We start from the raw sequence: 19,865 nt of genomic DNA on the forward strand, positions 1-19,865 counted from the left end.
AGGACTGTTTCTTACAAATATTTTTTTATTTTGACTAATATGTCATGGGAATTCTTGGATAATAAACATGTAAAGTGATGAATAAAAATTTAGAAATAGTTCAGTGAAAATAACAATTTTTGAAAATATATTTGCTATTTTCTCTTTTCAGGCATAGTTTGAGTCATTTTATTTTTGTTTGATTTTTATTTATTAATATCGGTTCATTCAAGATCATTAAAAATCATATTTGTTTTCGTTAGGTGTTGCATAGACATAGTGTTATGCATCCCTTCAAATGTAATAGTGCTACATTATTTTATTTATACAGTAATAAAATACTTTAAGGTTACACAATGTTCGATTCAAGGTAAAATATGATTTTAAAGCAGATATATTTAGATATAATAATGATTTCTTTTAAATATACCCCAGCTGGTGTTGAAACTACCCCATTCGTCTAATTCCAGCATCCAAATCTGCAAAAACCGCTCTAAACAAGTGAACTAAATGGCTCATTCTTTTGTTTTTGACTTAATCTCACATAAAAACATTTCACTTCATTAATCAGGGGGCCTCCAGCAGGCTGGTTTTTCTTTTCCACTTGTGACTCCTGGAACGTTGGAAACTCACAGCCCCTGCACTTCAAGGCAGTTGCCTGGAGACCGGAGGTCAGAGAGGCCGTGCCAGCGCAGACTCCAGCGAAATCCCTGTGGCTGCAGGGCATGCAGTGCACACTGCAGGGGTGACAGTCTTTTACAGTCACTCTCTGCATGAGTGAGTTTTCTTCAAAGGCGGACACAAGTCCCCCCCTCATCCTCTCATTTGTACTTTCAGAGGTCGTTTCATCTCGAAGCTGAAAAATGTGCTGAAAAGGAGTTACTTCCGGCTGTTATAGAAGCATTATCAAACACAAACCGTGTCTCTGTGGGTTTTATGTTACAATTGACAAATATGGAATTATATTTACAATATTTTTATTGGGTTTATGTGGTAAAAAACTCTTATCTTAGACTGTTGGTGCAATGTTTTAGGACAAAAAAGCCATTATTGAAAATCTATGCATCCTAAGAAGAATTTAAAAGGTTTTTACAGGTTAGAACATCAAATATTTGAATTGGGGGGAAGCTAAGACACTAGTGAATTCTTTTCCTTTTGTGTTTTCATATGTCTGCACAGCTGCCTTTCTGGGAGATATCGCTTTGGATGAAGAGGATGTGCGGATATTCCAGAACGCCCTCAGCAGCAATAAAGCACAACATGCTGACACAAACTCAGGTGTCTTACATTCAAAACCTTCTAGTCTGAGACTCTTTAGAAGTACACAATGACCTTGACTGTCTTCACAGCCACCCCCAGTCAGGACGGTCAAACATCTCCAGACGGTAAAAGCCAGCGCCGCCGTCGCAGAGCAGCCACTTCCAGGCCTGAGCGAGTGTGGCCCAACGGCATCATCCCTTATATGATCAGCGGCAATTTCAGTGGTGAGTTCTGCTAGAAGTATAGTTTGTATTTTTGCTGAGATGCAACTCAAAAGAGTCCATCTGTAATTCAGGATTTCTTCTCAGGCAGCCAGCGAGCCATTTTCCGCCAAGCGATGCGACACTGGGAGAAACACACATGTGTGACATTTATAGAGAGGACAACAGAGGAGAGCTACATCGTTTTCACCTACAGACCATGTGGGTGAGTTAAAATCAATGCAATGGTAAAGGAAACTTTTGGCTAACAGAATTTATATGTATCAGTCAAAAAGTCATTTTCATGGAGTTGCATTTGAACTATTGATTGCATTGCTGTGAAAGTAATAGAAAATTAGTTAGAGAAAAATTATAGAATTTTAGTTATGTAATTATTATCCTGAAAAAAGTTAGAATTTTGAAAAAGTTACTTTTTAAACTTTTAAAAAACATAGAATTACAACAATAAAGGCATGATTTTAAGGAAAACAATTAAAATTCTGAGATATTTGGTCAAAATTCTAGGGGAAAAAAGTTGGTTTCATTAAACCAATGACAGAAATCTGTTTAAAAAATAATGAAAAAGTGTTTTTTTTTATTATTTTTATGGAATCGTGCTTAGAATTCTGGGAAAAAAACAAAAAAGTATGAGGAAAATTGTAAAAAAAAATGCTGAATCTTAAATTTTCTAGAGAATAAAACTGTTAAAAAATAATGAAAAAAGTTTTATCTGAAATTATTCTGGAGTTGAGGATAGAACTCTTGTAAAAAATGAAAATAAAAATAAGAAATTTGTGGAATTTTACATTTTCTGGGGGAAAAGTTGGTTTCATAAAACTATGACAAAACTCGTTATGAAACCATATTTTTCTGAAATATTCTGGAGTTTTGGTTATAATTCTATGAAAAAAAATTATGAGGAAAAATGAAAATAAAACAGAAACAGATTTAATAAAATAAAAAGAAATTAGAGAATAAATTGTGGAAAAAGTAAAAATTCTAGTTTTAGCCCTCAATCTTTTTAATTAAAAAAAAGTTTTTTTTTTATTTCAGTTTCTTCTTTCAAGACATACTGGTTAAAACCACAAAATCACAAAAACTCTCTAAAAATTGAGAACATATTTGAGAACAATGAGATAAAAAAGAGATCTGGATCTAACAGAGATCCATTGTGTTGGATGCTTCTGCCCGCAGGTGTTGCTCCTACGTTGGGAGGAGAGGTGGAGGCCCTCAGGCCATCTCCATCGGGAAGAACTGCGATAAGTTTGGCATCGTGGTCCATGAACTCGGCCACGTGATCGGCTTCTGGCACGAGCACACTCGCCCCGATCGTGACGAGCATGTAAGCATCGTCAGAGACAACATCCAAGCAGGTACTGCTCCTGCTTTTGTCAATGCCCACGTTTGCTCATTGATGCTCCAGATGTTTCTCCACGGGTGTCTATGTACCAAAAGGACAGGAGTATAACTTCCTGAAGATGGAACCAGATGAGGTCGACTCACTGGGAGAGGTGTACGACTTTGGCAGCATCATGCATTACGCAAGAAACACATTTTCCAGGTTGGTAAATGACTTTTCTTTTTTTCAATCTCCTTTTATCCTCCCTAAACTTACTTGAGGATTCCTGGACTATATTCCTGGATTTTCCGTCTTGTTGCAGAAGTCTGGAGCTCTTCTTTCTTGTTTATAATAAAATCCACATCCAGGCATTTATTGGTTGATGGTAATGAAACTGTCCACTTTTTCTTTCTCTTAACCTAACATGATGATTAGACCATTGAATCTCCTCCATTTGACCTGATATTGTTATGGAGACTATTTCACACCAGTCTCTTTTTAAAATGTTGTTTTCAACCATGTTGTTGCCCCCCCTTCTTTTACTTTCCACTTTGGTTTTTTGCCCCCCTAGCCGTTTTGCAGGTCTGGGTCATGGAAACGAGCCAAGCTAAATAAAGGTCTGGCAGTTCGGGCTTTGTTGAGCGGTTTGGGCTGGAGTGGCCCTTTTATCTGGCATTCAGGCGCGGGCTCCAGTGAGCCGGCTGGCACCGGCGAAAGGCCCCCATTCAGGGCGCTCTGTTTGCACATGCCTGTCATTCATGGGTTCGTCACCATGGGAACGGTGCATAAGTGGGAGCTCCGAACAAGCCGGAGATTATCGCAATCAAAGCGTGAAGGTGTCAAACAGAAGGAGCAGCGAGCAACGTTCACATAATCAGTCATTATTTGTTCAAATTAACTTTTATTCAAAAGTGAAAGTCTTAACAGGATTTTGCAGCTCATTTGTGGTTTCTCTGACGCAGAGGAATCTTTTTGGACACAATCTTACCCCGTTACGATGTCAACGGAGTCAGGCCAGCTATTGGACAGAGGACCAAACTTAGCAAAGGGGACATCACACAAGCCTGCAAACTCTACAAATGTGCAAGTAAGAGGCACCGGCATATCAAATATAAAAAATTCAACATATTTCAGAATTAGGTTTGTTTGAATTACGTAAAAAGAAGCAAATCAAGTTACCTAATTATTGCATGTAAATGTTCGTGACAGTGAGTGTTTTTCTGCGTGACAGAATGTGGGGACAGCCTGCAGGAGAGCACAGGAAACTTCTCCTCTCCTGGTTTCCCCATCGGGTATTCGGCGTACTCTCACTGTGTTTGGAGGATCTCTGTCACTCCGGGAGAAAAGGTGATTTATAAAACTGTACAGGATCAGAGCATAGATCATAAATCAAAGATGATGTGTAAAATTAAAGCAGAAATGAAAAAAAAATCTCTTTCTGGGGCTTTAAAGTTTATCATGAAGAGATGTAAATATTACAAAGCAGAATTTATTTTTGGTCTTTATATTATCACAAATAACATGTCTTGAATATCTAATGAGGACTGGCAAACCTGCAGGCAGATTGTTGGGGCCCCTGACCAAAGGGGCGACCCCTGTGGTCAGAATAAGTTTGGACGAATGAACGTCAACCATTGGTTTTCTGGATGAGGGTCAGTAAAAGCTCTAGTGAAACTGAACTAAAGGTGGGGATTTGACTGTCAAACATTTACACTCCCATTTGTGATCAACTTACAGCTAAATATAAAATCTTGAAATTAAAAAAAAATATTGTTAGTATAATTTCATGGACATGGAGTGAATTTAGAATGTCTTTTGGGGAGAAAAACCTGGAATATCAATTTCATTCCAACGCATTCTCTGTCCCAACTCGTCATACATGGACATACGGTTCGGGCCACTTCCATGTCACTTTTTGACTTTTTTAGTGACCCTAACTTGTCGTTTTTTGCAGAATCGGGGGTCCTTAACCACTGAAAAACCGTACCGGTCAGAGTGCTGCTTGGTACGGGGTCACAGATGCCAATCAGGGGTTCCCAACCCTCGAACCAAATTGGTATTGGTACCCTAACTCGGTACCAGTTATGTGTCCTTTACCGCGTCCCAATGGTTGAGTACCCGTGATCTAATGGGAACAACAAGTTGGGGACACCCAAAACGTCAAAAAGTGACACGAAGGGGGCCCGAACCATACGTCTATACAGTGTATAGGACAAGTTGGGAGTGAGATTTTACATTTTATTCTGTGACAAGCCTCTGGTGGTTACTTTGTAACCAGCACAAACTGGTTCCACATCTTGAGCTTCATTCTGAAAGTCAAGTGTTGCAACGTCAGCAGGCCATGGTTGTGTATTGTTTTTCTTTTAAAGCAAACAGGTGATACGGAAGTTTTACTTTTTTTTACATTTTCCAATTTTTTGTGGTGTTTGTAGTTTCAGTTTATTGCTAACTCTATCTACTTCGTATGCTAGCAGACCCACCCTGACCCACTAAAATGTTTCAGTTCTTTAATAAAAGTTGTTTAAAAAAGGAACCATTCTCATATTAAATTGTTAAACTTTTCTCCAAACTTCAGCTTAACTCGAGTTATGCTAAATACCCTTTTATTTTGGTTAGACCCCAAGAATTTTTAACTTTTCTCTGTCCTGAGCTACTTTTATTTTCATAATGTAAACTTTATAATGAAGAACTGAGAGTTCATTAAAAAAAAATATCACTTATCATCATTATCATTTTTTTTTTCCTTTTTTTCAGATTGTTCTAAACTTCACCTCCATGGATCTGTTCAGGAGTCATCTGTGCTGGTACGACTACGTGGAGGTCCGAGACGGGTTCTGGAGGAAAGCTCCTCTGAGAGGTTTGTTTTTATACCCGTGTTACATAATCAGAGCTTTGATGAGCCAGCTGATAGGAAGCGCCGTTATCTCCTCACGGGTTTTTGCAGGTCGTTTTTGTGGAGACTCACTGCCAGATGCAATCGTGTCCACTGACAGTCGACTGTGGGTGGAGTTCAGAAGCAGCAGCAGTTGGGTGGGAAAAGGCTTCTCAGCTGTTTATGAAGGTACAACACAGATAATGTGGGGGTTTGAATAACCTGTTTGAGAGTAAAGTTTTCTGAATTTCAGCTTTAGATTCTGTAAATGTAATCATCTTGTTTAAGGATTTTTTGTGTGAACAATGCAAGAAACAGTTATTTACAAATTCTGAATCTTGTAGCTTTCCCTGTTACATTATATCTCCAATACGCTAGTTTTTTTAATAATTTGACAGTTTTATGTGGATTCTTTTACTTTGTTGTGGTGTACTCTTCATGTTACTTTACTGGGTCTTTAAAAAATAAGTTTGAAATAAAAAAATAATACACGCTTAATTGTTACAGAACAACAGATGCATGAAAACCAAGTTTGTAAAACAGGTCAGTAAACCAAATTTTCCCTCTCCTGTGCAGCTATTTGTGGGGGAAAAGTGGAACGAGATCAAGGTCAGATTCAGTCTCCCAACTATCCAGACGACTACCAGTCCAACAAAATGTGTGTGTGGAGGATTACTGTACCAGAAAGTTTTAATGTCGGCCTCTCCTTTCAGTCCTTTGAGGTAAAAATTGTTTTTGTATTTCATTAAGACGCTAAGTATTCAATCATTTATCGTTCACTGCCATGCAAATACCAACAACAAGAATAAAACCTCGTAAAAAAGCATGAGAAGGTAGAGATTGCCTTTGAACCATCACAGAAGATCATGTGAGACTTCATCATCTGCTCTGTGTCTTCTTTGTCAACAACTATTCTGGGACTTCAGACTGAAAAACACGACAGCTGTGCCTACGACTATGTGGAGGTGAGGGATGGCGGTTCAGAGAGCGACCCGCTGCTGGGACGATTCTGCGGCTACGACAAGCCGGAAGACCTGAAAAGCAGCTCCAACAAGCTCTGGCTCAAGTTTGTGTCTGATGGATCGGTCAATAAAGCTGGGTTTGCTGCGAGCTTCTTTAAAGGTCCGGAATCTGTTGGTGTAGTCTGTAAAAAAGCATCTGCATGAATTGAGATTTCTCTTGCAGAGATGGATGAATGCTCCAGGCCTGACAGAGGCCACTGCGAGCAGCGCTGCGTGAACTCTCTGGGCAGCTACAGATGCGCCTGTGACCCTGGATATGAGCTGGCGGCGGACAGACGAAGCTGTGAGAGTGAGTTACAGTTTGGTCAATCAACATCATAGCTACCCTCTTGTGCCACAAGGGGGCAGCAGAGTGCTGGAGCATCTGCAGATGAGTAATCATTCTGTGTCAAATGATCCAATCTTTGTTTTCCAAAATCTTTGATTTGTAAAAATAATTTTTTAATGAAATAAGCAACTCAAAATAGATGGAATAGATTTTTTTAAGTAAATTTTGTATTAGTCAGCAAGTTGTGTGATATCATTTTTTGTCCCTGAATTTGTTTTTTGTTGTACCACCAGCAGCTGCCTGCGGTGGCTTCATCACCAGTCTGAACGGCTCCCTCAACACCCCCGGCTGGCCCGGAGATTACCCACCCAACAAGAACTGCGTCTGGCAACTAGTGGCCCCCACTCAGTACCGCATCACTCTACTCTTTGATGGTTTTGAAACTGAAGGCAATGACGTAGGTTTGTCAGTACTACTCATTTATTTACTTGCTGGTTTGTTTCAGTGGTGAATCTCACTTCAGGTTTGCAAGTACGACTTTGTGGAAGTTCGCAGCGGGATGAGCCCTGACTCACAACTTCACGGGAGGTTCTGTGGTGCGGAGAAACCCGACGCCATCACGTCCCTGCACAACAACTTGAGGATCGAGTTCAAGTCAGACAACACTGTGTCCAAGAAGGGCTTTAAGGCACACTTTTTTTCTGGTAGGTGTGAGGAGTGAAACCAATAGAGAAGAGAAAATACGTAGTCTCATGACACCAAAAAGAGAATTTTGTTTCCAAAATCAACTTTTTTGTGTGTCTATTAATATTTTTACTTTTTTTACAATTAAAAAACAACTTTTGTTTTCTCCTATTGATAGTTAAGGAAGATTACTACTACATTTAAGAATCGACTGAACATTATTTGAAGCACACTCAAATGACTTCCTGACAAATGACAATTTATTTTTTATTTTACACTTCAATTATGTGAGTCAAAATACCTGAAACATCCAACTGATATAGAAAACTGTTCAACCTAAAACTGATCAAACTAATCCAATGTTTAGATATTTGGTAAAATGTCAAATTTGACCTCATATTTACAATATTTTCTGGAGTACAAGTCGCAGGAGCAAAACACATAAAATAGGAGAATAGTGTGGAGAATAGGTTGCACTTTCCACCAAATCCACTAAGTTATGCTGCGTTCACACAATTCACATGTCAAATTTGTGTGTGCTGCCCCTTTTTTCAACACGTTTGCTTTATTTGACGTGCATCAAAGTTCGATTTGTTCAGAAACTTGACGCTTCAGAGGCGTGTGAGAGAAGCCAACACCAAGTTTTTAGCCTCATTGCTACGTGGAAGCCTTGACTGTATATCTCATTTACAGCCCACTAGGCCAGGGGTGGGCAAACTTTTGGACTTGTGGGCCACAAAAGGCTCTAAAACTAGACAGTAGGGCCGCACCAGGACCAGATGCACTGGGTGTTCTGGTAATCCATCTGGATGAAAACATGTTTTAATTTTGATTAAACCTAATATAGAACATTTTGGGGCTTTCATTTCAATACTGGGACTTAAGTTCTCATTTTAGGGTCAATTACACCAACGATTTGATGTTCTGCAGGGAAAACCATGAACTTAGAGAAGTGCTGCGTTCAGGTGGTGTAGGAAAAAGGACTGTCTGACTCACAAAACGCACAAACATAAATAAAGAGAATAATTCCAACACAAAAGAAATGCAGAAAACTTTTTGCACCTAAACAATTGAGTGCCATCAATGGAGAGACACCACAATTATAGGGAAAATAAAGCAAATAAGGATTATCATCATAATTTCTCCTCAGATTAAAATAGTTTAATGAGCTGCATCTGCCCCCTCGGGGACGCACAATGCCCACCCCTGGATTAGGCACAGGACGTCTGTTAGATACCTAATATAAATACACTGTAGATGTCTGCATAACATCTCTAATAACTTTATTTTGTTACTCTATTAAATGCTTTCCAGTAGTGTTCTAATCTAATAGAGAAACAAAACAGATGACTGAGATGTAGATGCATAGATCTATGTCTATTAGATAACTAATTTACATCAACTGTAGATGCACATTAGTTATCTAATAGAACATATGTCTATTGTAGCAGATGACATCATGTGTCCAGTGGGAAACTACACAAATGAGTTGTTTACAAAGAACAAGGCATGATGGGATCGGAAAGCAGTTAGCTGTGGGAAATTCGTCTGATAGAGATCTAAACTGCAATATGCAATAGGTTTCTATGAATTGAGGTCTATTAAATGCATAATGCAGATCTATAGCTCTAAGCTCTGAAACAGCTGTGATTTAGTTACGCTATCTACTAGATATGACCATGTGGGAATGCGCAGGGGCGGACTTACCATAAAGCAAAGTTAGGGGATTGCCGGGGGCCCCCAAATCTCAGAGGTCACAACCTAAAATAAATAAATACATCTGTTATGCCCAGTATCATTTAAATCTGTCATAAAAAATAAAAAAAATCAGTGAGATTGCATAAGACCGATCATGTAAGAGTTTTTCGATCTCCCCCGTCTCCCTGCAGCAATGGAATATTCCAATTTTCCACCCAACTGAGCAGTTATTATTCTGATTTTTAAATGCAAAAAATTGCTTTCGGGGAGTGGACGTAATCTGGGATCAGTTCTGCAGCTTTTAGTTCCTTATTGAAATATGTTTCAAACAAGGACGTTCGGTCAGGGACAGCAGGTGAAACAGTGCCTCACCTGCTGCCATAAGATGTATAGCCTACTAATAATAAAATAAATGTGTCCACTAACCTGTTCTATACATGCAATTTATACATTTGATCCTAATCGTTTCATTTTTATCCTCAAAATCACTGTATTTTGCACATGTCCTGTTTAATTTCAGTGCAAGAGGCAGATTTTAGAAATAAATGCTTATCAAAACATTTGGAGTCTTGAAATTGATTCTATCAATTAGTGGATCAATGAAGAAGTTATTCAATGTTTTAACCTACATAAGGTTTAAAAAAAAATACAACTGCTGAAGAGGGCTCCATTTTATTTTTTGCTTTTTAAGTGCCACTGGAAATTCATAAGACACGGATGACATTAATAGATCAAGTTTGTTTATTTTGAGTAACTCCCTAAAAGCACTGGTAACTTATACAGTACTCACGATTTGTACTACGAAAACATGGTAAGCCTTAATCACAAACGCTAAACCGAAGGTCTTAAATGCTAAAAATCTATTCAAAGTTCATTTGTTATGCACTAAGTTCATTTTTTCCTTCTCAGATGGGGTTGAATCCCGAAAAATGTATTCTTCTGCTTCCCCTGGAATATTTTTTCATAAGCCAGTCTGACCCAAGCCTCTTCGTGCTCCTCAGATATTGACGAATGCTCCAAAGCTAACGGAGGCTGCCAGCATGAATGTGTCAACACCTTTGGAAGCTACACCTGTCAGTGTCGCAGCGGCTTCATGCTGCATGACAACAAACGGGACTGCAAGGAAGGTACCTCTCAGAGACTTGGAAACCTGTGAAAAAAACAACTGAAGAGTTTAGGTTTCACTTTCATTTTCCCCCTAAAAACAATACATGGAAACACTTGAAATGAGGAAGAATGATGTCAGCTTCCTTTTTCTGCCGTCTCTTCCAGCGGGATGTGATCATGTTGTTAGCAGCGTATCTGGCACAATCAGCAGCCCCAACTGGCCCGACAGATATCCCAGTAAGAAGGCCTGCACGTGGTCACTGTCCACCACCCCGGGCCATCGAATCAAAATTGTAAGTCGAGAGCTTAAACTGTAGAACTTTTCCCTTCAGTGGAGTTTCGGTTGTGCAGGGGCGTCAAACTGAGGCTATGAGAAGATGCTGCCTTCATGACTGAGGGACCCCGTCTGAGTGATAATGACTGGGTTTTTCAACTGAAGTTCACCACACCCGCCTAAAAAAGAACTTTTTCTGCATCTTCTCCTGCTTTAAATCTAATTGAGAACATTTAAAGAGGAGAAGTTGACAAAAAAAAATGGACAGTGGATGCCCTTCATGAAGTCATCTTCACCGCTGACCAAAAACCTTTTAGAAACACTCTCATCAAGCACGCCAAAGCAAATTTTTGAAGTGATCAACAGGAATGGATGAACTAAAATTTTTAACTTCTGTTTTGAAGGTGCAACAGTGTTTTGATCCTAAACTTTTGATCAACTGATGAACTGCCCATTTCAGAAAACGGTTGTTTTAATTAAGTTGTTCAAATGCAAATTCATGCAATTTCTTAACTGGTTCTAAGTTTTCAATCAGGAGTGCGTGTGTGTGTGTGTGTGTAGCCTTCAACTTTTATTTCAAACGAATTGCAGGTTTTCAACGAGGTCGACATGGAGACTCATCTGGAGTGTGCTTACGACCACTTGGAGATCTTTGACGGGAAAGATGATCGCACGCCGACACTCGGACGCTTCTGTGGCACAAAAAAACCTTCCCCAGTCGTGTCCAGCAGCAACAAAATGTTCCTGCGCTTTTTGTCTGACAACTCGGTTCAAAAGAGGGGATTTGAAGCATCATATAGGGCAGGTGAGCAGAATAGAGAGTCCTTTTATTACTTGTCAATATCCTATATTATTAATTTAACTTATTACTTTTAAATATTGATGTATTTAGTACATTTCATATATGCTTTTTTCTTTTTGCAACTTTTTTGCCTTTTTGTGGTGCCATAACAAATGAATTTATCCTTCAATTTAATTAAAGTCATCCTTTATTTTAAATAAAACTAATTAGTTTGCTCTTAAGGGGGAAAGAAAGTTAGAGTTGTGGAGCAAAGGTCAGAGCATCGTGCATGTCTTGGCCGCTGAGACACTTCTCCAAACATGATGCTCCATTCTAAGACTAAAGATAGAGTTATAAAGAAAGAAAAAGGCAAATTGTAGCGAATCTTCAAAGAAAGAAGCTTCTGTCGCGTGTAACGCCTGTGATGTTTTTTTCTCTTGGCTTTTATGACCTTCTGTTTTTGACCCTCTAATTTTGTGGTTGTGAATTCCCAGAATGTGGAGGAAGTTTAAAGGCTGAAGTCGAGACAAAAGATCTGTACTCTCATGCACAGTTTGGAGATAACAATTACCCCGGAGGCTCCGACTGCCTCTGGGTGATCACTGCTGAGAAGGGCTACGGAGTGGAGTTGATCTTCCAAGTGTTCGAGATCGAGGAAGAGGCGGACTGCGGCTACGACTACGTGGAGTTGTACGACGGCGCAGATGTCAAATGTCCACGGCTGGGACGATATTGTGGATCTGGGGTAAAACATCTGCAGAAAATGCGCCTTATGAAAACACTGGAAGCCCCTTTCTGATCGTGTCTCCTTCCTCAGGCTCCAGAGGACGTTTACTCAGCTGGAGACGCCATTGTTTTAAAGTTTCACTCTGACGACAGCATCAGTAGGAAAGGCTTTCACGCACGTTACACCAGCACAAAATTCCAGGATACTTTACATGCGAGCAAGTGACCCTCTGATCCAAAATGGAGACTCGAAGCCTAGAATTTGGTGGGACACACCCATCTCCAGGCAGAGAGTAAATGCATGGGTTGACACCACAAATACCGACCTACATTCTTTGCATGTGTTAGACTGAGGGAGAGGTTGCAGAAAAATCACATCTGTATTTCTCTTCACTCTGTTTAGTTCAAGAGGAGCATTTCTAGGATTCTAGTTATGAAAATAATGAATAAATTCATAAAAATATATCATCTGTAATAGAGTTTGCAGTGACTTCTTACTTTACTCTTTGACAGTGTGACCTACACAAAAAATTAATAAAATTGATGTGATTTGTGATGCAAATGCTCAGTGATTAGAATCAACATTTAAAATTTCCACAACTTTTTTCTTTTGTTTCTGGAATCATAAAAGATTTATATCCAGTTACCAAATAAATTATGCTCATTTACTGTTTAAAACCAACCGAAAATTAAGCCAATGATTATGTCTGCAATTATTTGATCTTATCCTGACAAAAAGTTTAATAAAACATGCTCAAAAACAGTTATATTTATGTAATTAACCATCTTATGTACAATAAAAATGCAAATAGGCATAGGAGCAATCAAAATATGTTTTAGTATTATGACTTTCCATCAGCTGGAACAGTTTTCTAAATATAAGCAGCGCAAATGTCCTTCAGTTTTTATTTTTAAACCACATTAACTTTAATCCAAAAGTTTAGGCGATCTGGACAATAATGGAAGCCACTAATCTCCACCAACTGAGCTAATAAGAGCTACATGATTGCATCATTAAAAATACAAATTTACTCTGCATAAAACCAGAATATTAGTGTGCATGTGAATGCGGTAAGTGTTTAACCTCTTAAGACTCGAGCTAATATTTGAGCTAACCCTTTACACACATAGTGACAGGTAAGCAAAATAAACTATAACCCCAAAATGTGATGTCCATGCATGTGGTCGCCAGGTCTTAAGAGGTTAAGTAGTGATTACCATTTAAATTAGTTAAAAAAAAGAAATGGCACGTCACACCTTCTAGCTTTTTCAAACTGCATTCTTTCATCTGCTTCTGATTCACAATGATTTGAATAAAGAAATACTCAGAAATACAAATTAAATGTTCATTTTCTTTATAAATGTCATCCTTCATTAGAAAAATACCACAAGAAAAAAAGCAAAAACAAAATATCAATTTTATCAATTTTTTTTTTGTTCCTGCGACAAAACTATTTGGGACATTCAAATATAATATTTCACAGTTAATTATAGAAACGTAAAATACAAATCTGTAAAATACGTCGTTTAAGGGGCTGAAGATTTAATAAAAAAAAATGCTTTTGTTATTTTTGCAATGGTTAATGCTATTCTTTAGCCAGTCAGAGTAAACTATATCAATAAATATGATTATATATTATCTTTGGCAAACTAAAAAACAAATTATTTATGAAATATTAGTTATTTTATTTAACTACCTGTAAGTAAGATGTCTTGTTTCCTGAGACTCCGCCTTTCGCTCTTTGCTGACCATTTCATAACGAATATTTATAGGAATTTCTTTAAAAATCATGTTGACATTTTTTTCACCTAATTTCCATCTTTTTTGGTGCATTGAGTGTATTTGCTGTCCTTGTCCATGAATGCAAAAAAAAAACTTGTTTTGGAAACACTTCAGTGTCAGGATACAAACTGTTTTTATTTCCTTTAACTTTTTTTTTTCTTTTTACATATAAAAACAACAAATACAAGACTATAACAATATTGTGCAAACTGATCTTCCATTCAAAATGCATCAGGCTTTCGATCCACATGAGGGATAAAAAAAAAACCATCACACCATCTATCATAAGAAGTCAAAATATCACAGTTCTTTTCACAGAAATAAAAAAAAACATAACAATAATAATCATCTTCATGCATAATATGTGTGTCAAACAGTTATTTACACCACTTGGTGGAAAATATTTCCTCATCCACAACACTGTGATTGCACATTTACACGGCGTCTGCCAAGCAGCTGTTTTTACTCTGCTCAGACCAAGAACCAGCAGCTGCCCCACATTCCACAGCTTTTTCCAGCTGACCAGTCACTAACAGAGCCGTGTTTTGGGAGGGGTGCTCTGAGAAGAACTGAAAACAGCTGAAATAGTCAAAAACGGCATTGGATGAAATGTGAACACAAGACCGAAACTTTCCTAAAGTACTGAAGTCCAACTTTGAACCTGCAAATTAACACATCACAGATTCTTTAAGGTATTTGTTTTTAAATCTTTGGCAGGAAAACTTTCAGAGGCTCATTTTCGTGCACCTTGTCCAGGAATCCCAGGTTGAAGTACGGGTACAGAGTCTCTGTGAACGTCTCCCTGAAGGTGTACAGGTGTGTCATGCTCTCCGCGTTGTAGAACGACACCAGACCTCTCTTGTAGTCCAGGTACACGCCGATCCGGGCCAGCGGCTCCTCCAGGGACAGGACGGTTGGTGGGGACGTCCCTGCCATGTACTGAACCCCGTAAGACAGGGAGAGAGTCCAAAAGCCGTTCGCCGGGAGAGCTTTGATGACCCCCTTCCTGGGCACTGACTCCCGAGCCACCCCGACCGTCCAGACGGTGCTGCTGTAGACTTCAATCTCCCAGTAGTGGCGGCCGTGAGTGAAGCTCTGGCTTCCCAGCAGGGACAGGGCGGCGTTGAAGCGGTTGGGGTTGTCCTGCACGGCGTGGTTGAAGGTCTGGTAGCGAACGCAGGTGAGGGACGAGGTCAGGCTGAGCCAGGGGTTGGCTGTGCTGGAGTTAAACGTGATCGCAGCTGGAGCTAAAAAAAAAAAAAATCATTAAAATGTTCATAATTACTTAACTCTTTCTGTGTTTGCATACCTGGATATATGCTTCCCTTCATGGATTTCCACACTCTGTATTGCAGAGGGCCTGCAAAGCGACCCTCACACAGACTGGGTGGTATGAAAACAGGTTTCTCAAACTTCAGGGAAGGCCTCCAAAAAAAAAGCAACATCAACAAGTGAGAAATATGAAAAAAAAGTGGATCTTTCACAATACTGCAGTAGGAAGTTTCTCATGCTCACCTCTGGAGCACAGCTTTGATGCCCTAAATAGAAATAAACAGGAAAAAGGACACATTGAGGACAGTAATTAGGTTTTTTTCTTTTATCTTCAGGAGAAAAAAAAAATCATTTTCCACATTACATCAGTGTTTGAGCTCACGCTATCCCACCCTGTGGGATTTCACTGTGGCTGGGGGAAAGTCCCGCACTTGCAGCCAAGGAGAATATGGCCGTATGCCTGATCTAAATCCTTATTCTCCAGGCCTGCATCCTGTCTGAGCTCACTGAGAGGAAGACTCTTTTGTTTGGAGAAATCAATTCTTTCTTTACTTGATTGACGTGATTGCACAATTGTTTTCCACCAAGCTGAGACAAAAGATGGTTTCAGAGGGAACATGGTAAACTTCATGTAGATCAAACTCACTCGGAGCAGGGTGAACGGGTCCTGCTCTTTCAGTTTGTCCTCGATCTCGTGGACGGCTCTCTGCAGGCGGGAGATCTCCACGCACAGCAGGGCCTTGTGCTCGTCCAGGCGGATCAGCTCCCTTCGCTCCTCGGTCTTCAGCTTCACCTGCAGCAGCTTCTCTTCTTGGTACAGAAACTGGTGAAGGTCACTGAACTGGGCTTCGATGCGCTGCTTCAGATCCGCCGTGTGATCCTACAAAGGGGTTCAGAGGTTGGACACTCAAAGCAGCTGTAGTTTGAATGGACGTTTTGATTAGTTTTTTATCATACTTTGAGCTTTTTAACCTCCTCTTCAGCTTCTCTGTCACACTGCAAAGCTGTGTTGAGTTCGGCTTTTAAGGAATCCATGGAGCTGTTCAGAGACGCCTGTTAGGACAGAAATAATACTTGTGACTTACTTATAAATGCACTTATATGGAAACATTAAAAACAGAATCAATGTCTACACTGAAAATGTTCTAAAGTGCAGATGGATGTGTGGCTGGACCTGAACTCACCCTGTACTTTCTGTCAGCATCCTGGACACACACCATGCTGTGATTCCGGTGCTCCTGGGACAGACCACACACCAGACACACCAGCTCCTGGTCTTCCTCACAGTACAGCTTCAGCTCCTCCCTGTGCCGGCTGCAGCGTGGGCGCACCGGTGCAGGAGCCCTCTCTGCCACCTCCACATCTGCCAGGCAGGCTCCAGTGCCGCTCTCCTCCAGACCGTGACAGTAACTCTCCACTATGTTGGCAACGATGCGATTGGGCCTGTAGCACTGGCCCGGGTACATCTTCCTGCACTGAGGGCAGGAGCCGGAGGCTCCTTGGCTGGGACTCCTCGGCCGTTCCCAGTAGCCCTCGATGCAACCTCTGCAGAAGGTGTGATCGCAGGGCAAAGAGACGGGCTGCTTGAAAAGGTCCAGGCAGATGGAGCAGGTCAGATCTCTGCTGATTCTGTTTGCAGAGCTTTTGGCAACTTGCGCAGCTGTTGGAGGCTGTCGGAGTTTTTCCATGGCTGTTGACACGGTGAAGTCTCCTTCGTTAGGTTTCCAGCTCTTCATGTCAGGCCTTTTCCCTTGATTCAGTTTCTCCAAGTTTTGCAGATAAACTGACTGGATTTTCTTCACTTCTTTCTGAGTCTTGCTCATTCCTTTGCCTTTTCTGCTTCCTTTTGTTCTCGACTGTACAGCAGGATCTCTGCGCCCTTCCTCTCCTGGAGAGTGCAGCCACTCACTTTGGCCTTCGGTCTTCCTGTTGACTGTGGGGAAATGAAGGGGTGGTGCAGCCTCAGCCTCCAGATCAGATAGCGCGGGGGGGAATCTCGGTCACCCCCCCCTAAATCTCCATTTTTTTTCCCCCTCCTGACGTCACAGTCAGGAAACAAAGGCGGATCATTATTATTCCTTACTTAGTTCTTTTCACGGGAAGTTTTTTAGGAAAAATCACTAAACTCTTAATCTGCTTTACAGTAACTGCAAAGAAAAAAAAGCAAATCCAAGTTAAGTGACCGTGTGAACATAGAGACAGAAAGCAGCAACAAATCTACTTGTCGAAACTCAGAACAGCTTTAGCACAGCTGCTCATAACAGCACATATAAGTAGAGGGTAAAAGAGATAATGAAAGGGTTACATGGTGATGTAACGCAGGAAAAATGACCACCAAGTGGTGGATTGCTATCTTTTACCCTTATCAGCACTGCAACACATCTGTTTAATAGCTATTACAGTGTGTGTTAAACTACATTTTATCAAAGAGCATTAAATAGAACACAACAGAGAAAACAAAAACATGTTACTTTGTGCTCAACTCAACAGCTTTAAGATGCTTTTATTGCTTTAAAGTTACAAACAACAGTGACATCTGCTGTTGAAAGAGCAAAAAATAAAAACACAATTCTGTTTTTGTGTTCAAACAAGTATGAACATTATTTTTTTGTAAAGTGGAATCACATCACACACCACAGATAATTACCTTAGTAAAAATGAACTGTATAAGCAAAGGAATCCAGATTTTTAGGACCATATTTGGCTTCAAAGGGATTCCTTCAGGGGATCTGAAGTGGAATAAATTACCTCAGCATTGACAATTTGGAACAGTCTGGTACACAAAAGAGTGTTTTTCCTGTGACATCAGACTGAGAGGTGATGTTGTGTGATGTGTTTTAGGAAGTGTTTATGAGTTTTCTGTGTGACTTTTTTTCTAGTCATGGTGTAAATATGGATTCAGGGTAAGGAGTAGTACCAAATTCCTGAATTAATTCACACCAGATGTACAGGTTTGAACTTAAGCAACAATTTAATCAAATACAATTCAATCAGTTTCTTTTTAAGTTGACTAAAATAGTTAATTTCACCTTTATTTCTTTAATAAATAGACATTTAAATTGTACAAAGGTGTAATGTGTGTTATTTTGTTATTCTTTCATTGAATAGAAATGCAGTTTACAGTGAGGTAAAAAAGTATTCATTCAACCACCAATTGAGCAAGTTCTGCCATTTAAAAAGATGAGAGAGGCCTGTAATTTTCATCACAGGTATACCTCGACTACAAGAGATAAAATGAGAAAAAAATCCAGAAAATAACTTTGTCTGATTTTTTTAAAGAATTTATTTGTAAATTATGGCAGAAAACTGTTGCTGGTATTTTGGTCCATTCCTCCATGCAGATCTCCTCTAGAGAAGTGATGTTTTGCGGCTGTCGCTGGATGATACAGACTTTGAACTTCCTCCAAAGATTTTCTATGGAGTTGAGATCTGGAGGCTGGCTAGGCCACTCCAGGACCTTGAAATGCTCCTTTAGAAACCAATCCTTTGTTACCCGGGCAGTGTGTTTGGGATCGTTGAAAGACCCAGTCATGGTTCCTCTTCAATGCCTCTCCAGATAGAAGAAGTTTTTCACTCCAAATCTGATGTTGCATTGCCCCACTCATTCTCTCCTTTACAAGGATCAGTCATTCTGGTCCTTTTGCTGAAAAACAGCCCCAATCATGATGTTTCCATCCCCATGCTTTACAGTATGTATGATTTTCTTTGGATGCAACTCAGCATTCTTTGTCCTCCAAACAAAGTTCTTACCAAAAAGTTCTATGTTGGTTTCATCTGACCATAGGACAGTCTCCCAATCCTCTTCTGAATTATCCTGGGATTTTTGCCCACTCTTCTTGTGATCAATTGACCTCACAGGGTGAGATTTATCAGGGAGGTCCAGATCAAGGGAGTTTATCAGTGGTCTTTGCTTCCACAGAGGATTTCTTCACACCAAGCTCCGTACCTATTGCAGATTCAGTCTTCCCAGTCTGGGAATAATTTAGTTTCTGGTGTCCTTAGACAGCTCTTTGATCTTGGATATACAGGTAACGAGTGTTTATGCACTAGCTTACAGTTCCCCCCCAAGCTAACAATACCGATGCAACAAAAACGGCGAGCAGTATTGGAGATTTCCAGCCGTGCGGTTTTGAGCCAGCTAAAGACGCACATGGATCCAGTCGTCTACAGGTGGATGCATTGGAATGGAGCATACGGCCCGCCCAGTGTATTTTTCTTTGTAACAAATGTGATCTATTTCAACTGCTATTGATTTACAACAATTTGAAAAAAAAATGCTTTGAACAACAATTTCAAGCTAATTTCCTAATATATGTTTTCCTTCATCAGAAAAATGCCACAAGAATGTGATATAAACACCAAAAAGACTATTTTCATCAGTTCTATACACTGAGGAAGCAGTAATCTGCAGTCAAAAAACAATTCAGTGGTTTAACCCCTAATCATAACCCACGATAAAGAGTGTCCCGTCTTCATAGTAAGTGCGGATTTGAACCCACAACTTCCCAGTTTTGGGGAATCATTGAGCTAGTAGAGACGTGTCTTTGTGCTCATCACCTCAGGGCATTTGTGGATTTCACTGGACTCTGCAAACATGGAA

General features: G+C 39.9%; 2 protein-coding genes across 7 annotated transcripts in view; one reads left to right on the forward strand and one right to left on the reverse strand.

Moving 5' to 3' along the window:
- The window catches only part of LOC112163076 (bone morphogenetic protein 1), a 15,290-nt gene extending 1,892 nt beyond the window's left edge, over positions 1-13,398 (forward strand). The window contains exons 2-20 of one of the 6 annotated variants that reach the window (XM_024299211.2): positions 1,159-1,257; positions 1,329-1,463; positions 1,548-1,665; positions 2,634-2,812; positions 2,895-3,000; positions 3,741-3,865; positions 4,010-4,125; positions 5,533-5,635; positions 5,723-5,839; positions 6,227-6,372; positions 6,577-6,772; positions 6,836-6,961; positions 7,237-7,397; positions 7,464-7,644; positions 10,324-10,449; positions 10,595-10,722; positions 11,295-11,508; positions 11,979-12,229; positions 12,302-13,398. In XM_024299211.2, the coding sequence (XP_024154979.1) occupies positions 1,159-1,257; positions 1,329-1,463; positions 1,548-1,665; positions 2,634-2,812; positions 2,895-3,000; positions 3,741-3,865; positions 4,010-4,125; positions 5,533-5,635; positions 5,723-5,839; positions 6,227-6,372; positions 6,577-6,772; positions 6,836-6,961; positions 7,237-7,397; positions 7,464-7,644; positions 10,324-10,449; positions 10,595-10,722; positions 11,295-11,508; positions 11,979-12,229; positions 12,302-12,436 (2,762 nt within the window). In that variant the 3' untranslated portion in view covers positions 12,437-13,398. Of the gene's footprint in view, positions 1-1,158; positions 1,258-1,328; positions 1,464-1,547; positions 1,666-2,633; positions 2,813-2,894; positions 3,001-3,740; positions 3,866-4,009; positions 4,126-5,532; positions 5,840-6,226; positions 6,373-6,576; positions 6,773-6,835; positions 6,962-7,233; positions 7,398-7,463; positions 7,645-10,323; positions 10,450-10,594; positions 10,723-11,294; positions 11,509-11,978; positions 12,230-12,301 lie in introns of those variants that run through there. The other 5 variants (XM_024299210.2, XM_036214409.1, XM_036214408.1 and 2 more) reach the window with 5 other exon arrangements.
- A 704-nt stretch (positions 13,399-14,102) lies between these two features.
- Positions 14,103-17,230, reverse strand: trim69 (tripartite motif containing 69). The gene is made up of 6 exons (XM_024299217.2): positions 16,450-17,230; positions 16,223-16,318; positions 15,912-16,145; positions 15,509-15,531; positions 15,303-15,418; positions 14,103-15,240 (listed from the first exon to the last, which is right to left on the reverse strand). The coding sequence occupies exons 1-6, from the start codon at positions 17,086-17,088 to the stop codon at positions 14,696-14,698; spliced, it is 1,653 nt and encodes a 550-aa protein (XP_024154985.1). The 5' UTR covers positions 17,089-17,230; the 3' UTR covers positions 14,103-14,695.
- Positions 17,231-19,865: the final 2,635 nt, after the last annotated feature.

Source organism: Oryzias melastigma, linkage group LG12 (genome assembly GCF_002922805.2).
Source record: "Oryzias melastigma strain HK-1 linkage group LG12, ASM292280v2, whole genome shotgun sequence".
Taxonomy (NCBI): domain Eukaryota; kingdom Metazoa; phylum Chordata; class Actinopteri; order Beloniformes; family Adrianichthyidae; genus Oryzias; species Oryzias melastigma.

Coding starts and splice junctions, on each gene's coding strand:
- trim69 (XM_024299217.2), bottom strand. CDS start 17,088: ATGAGCAAGACTCAGAAAGAAGTGAAGAAAATCCAGTCAGTTTATCTG. Junction 16,319..16,449: donor ATGCTGACAGAAAGTACAGG/GTGAGTTCAGGT, acceptor CTGTCCTAACAG/GCGTCTCTGAACAGCTCCAT. Junction 16,146..16,222: donor AGGAGGTTAAAAAGCTCAAA/GTATGATAAAAA, acceptor ACCCCTTTGTAG/GATCACACGGCGGATCTGAA.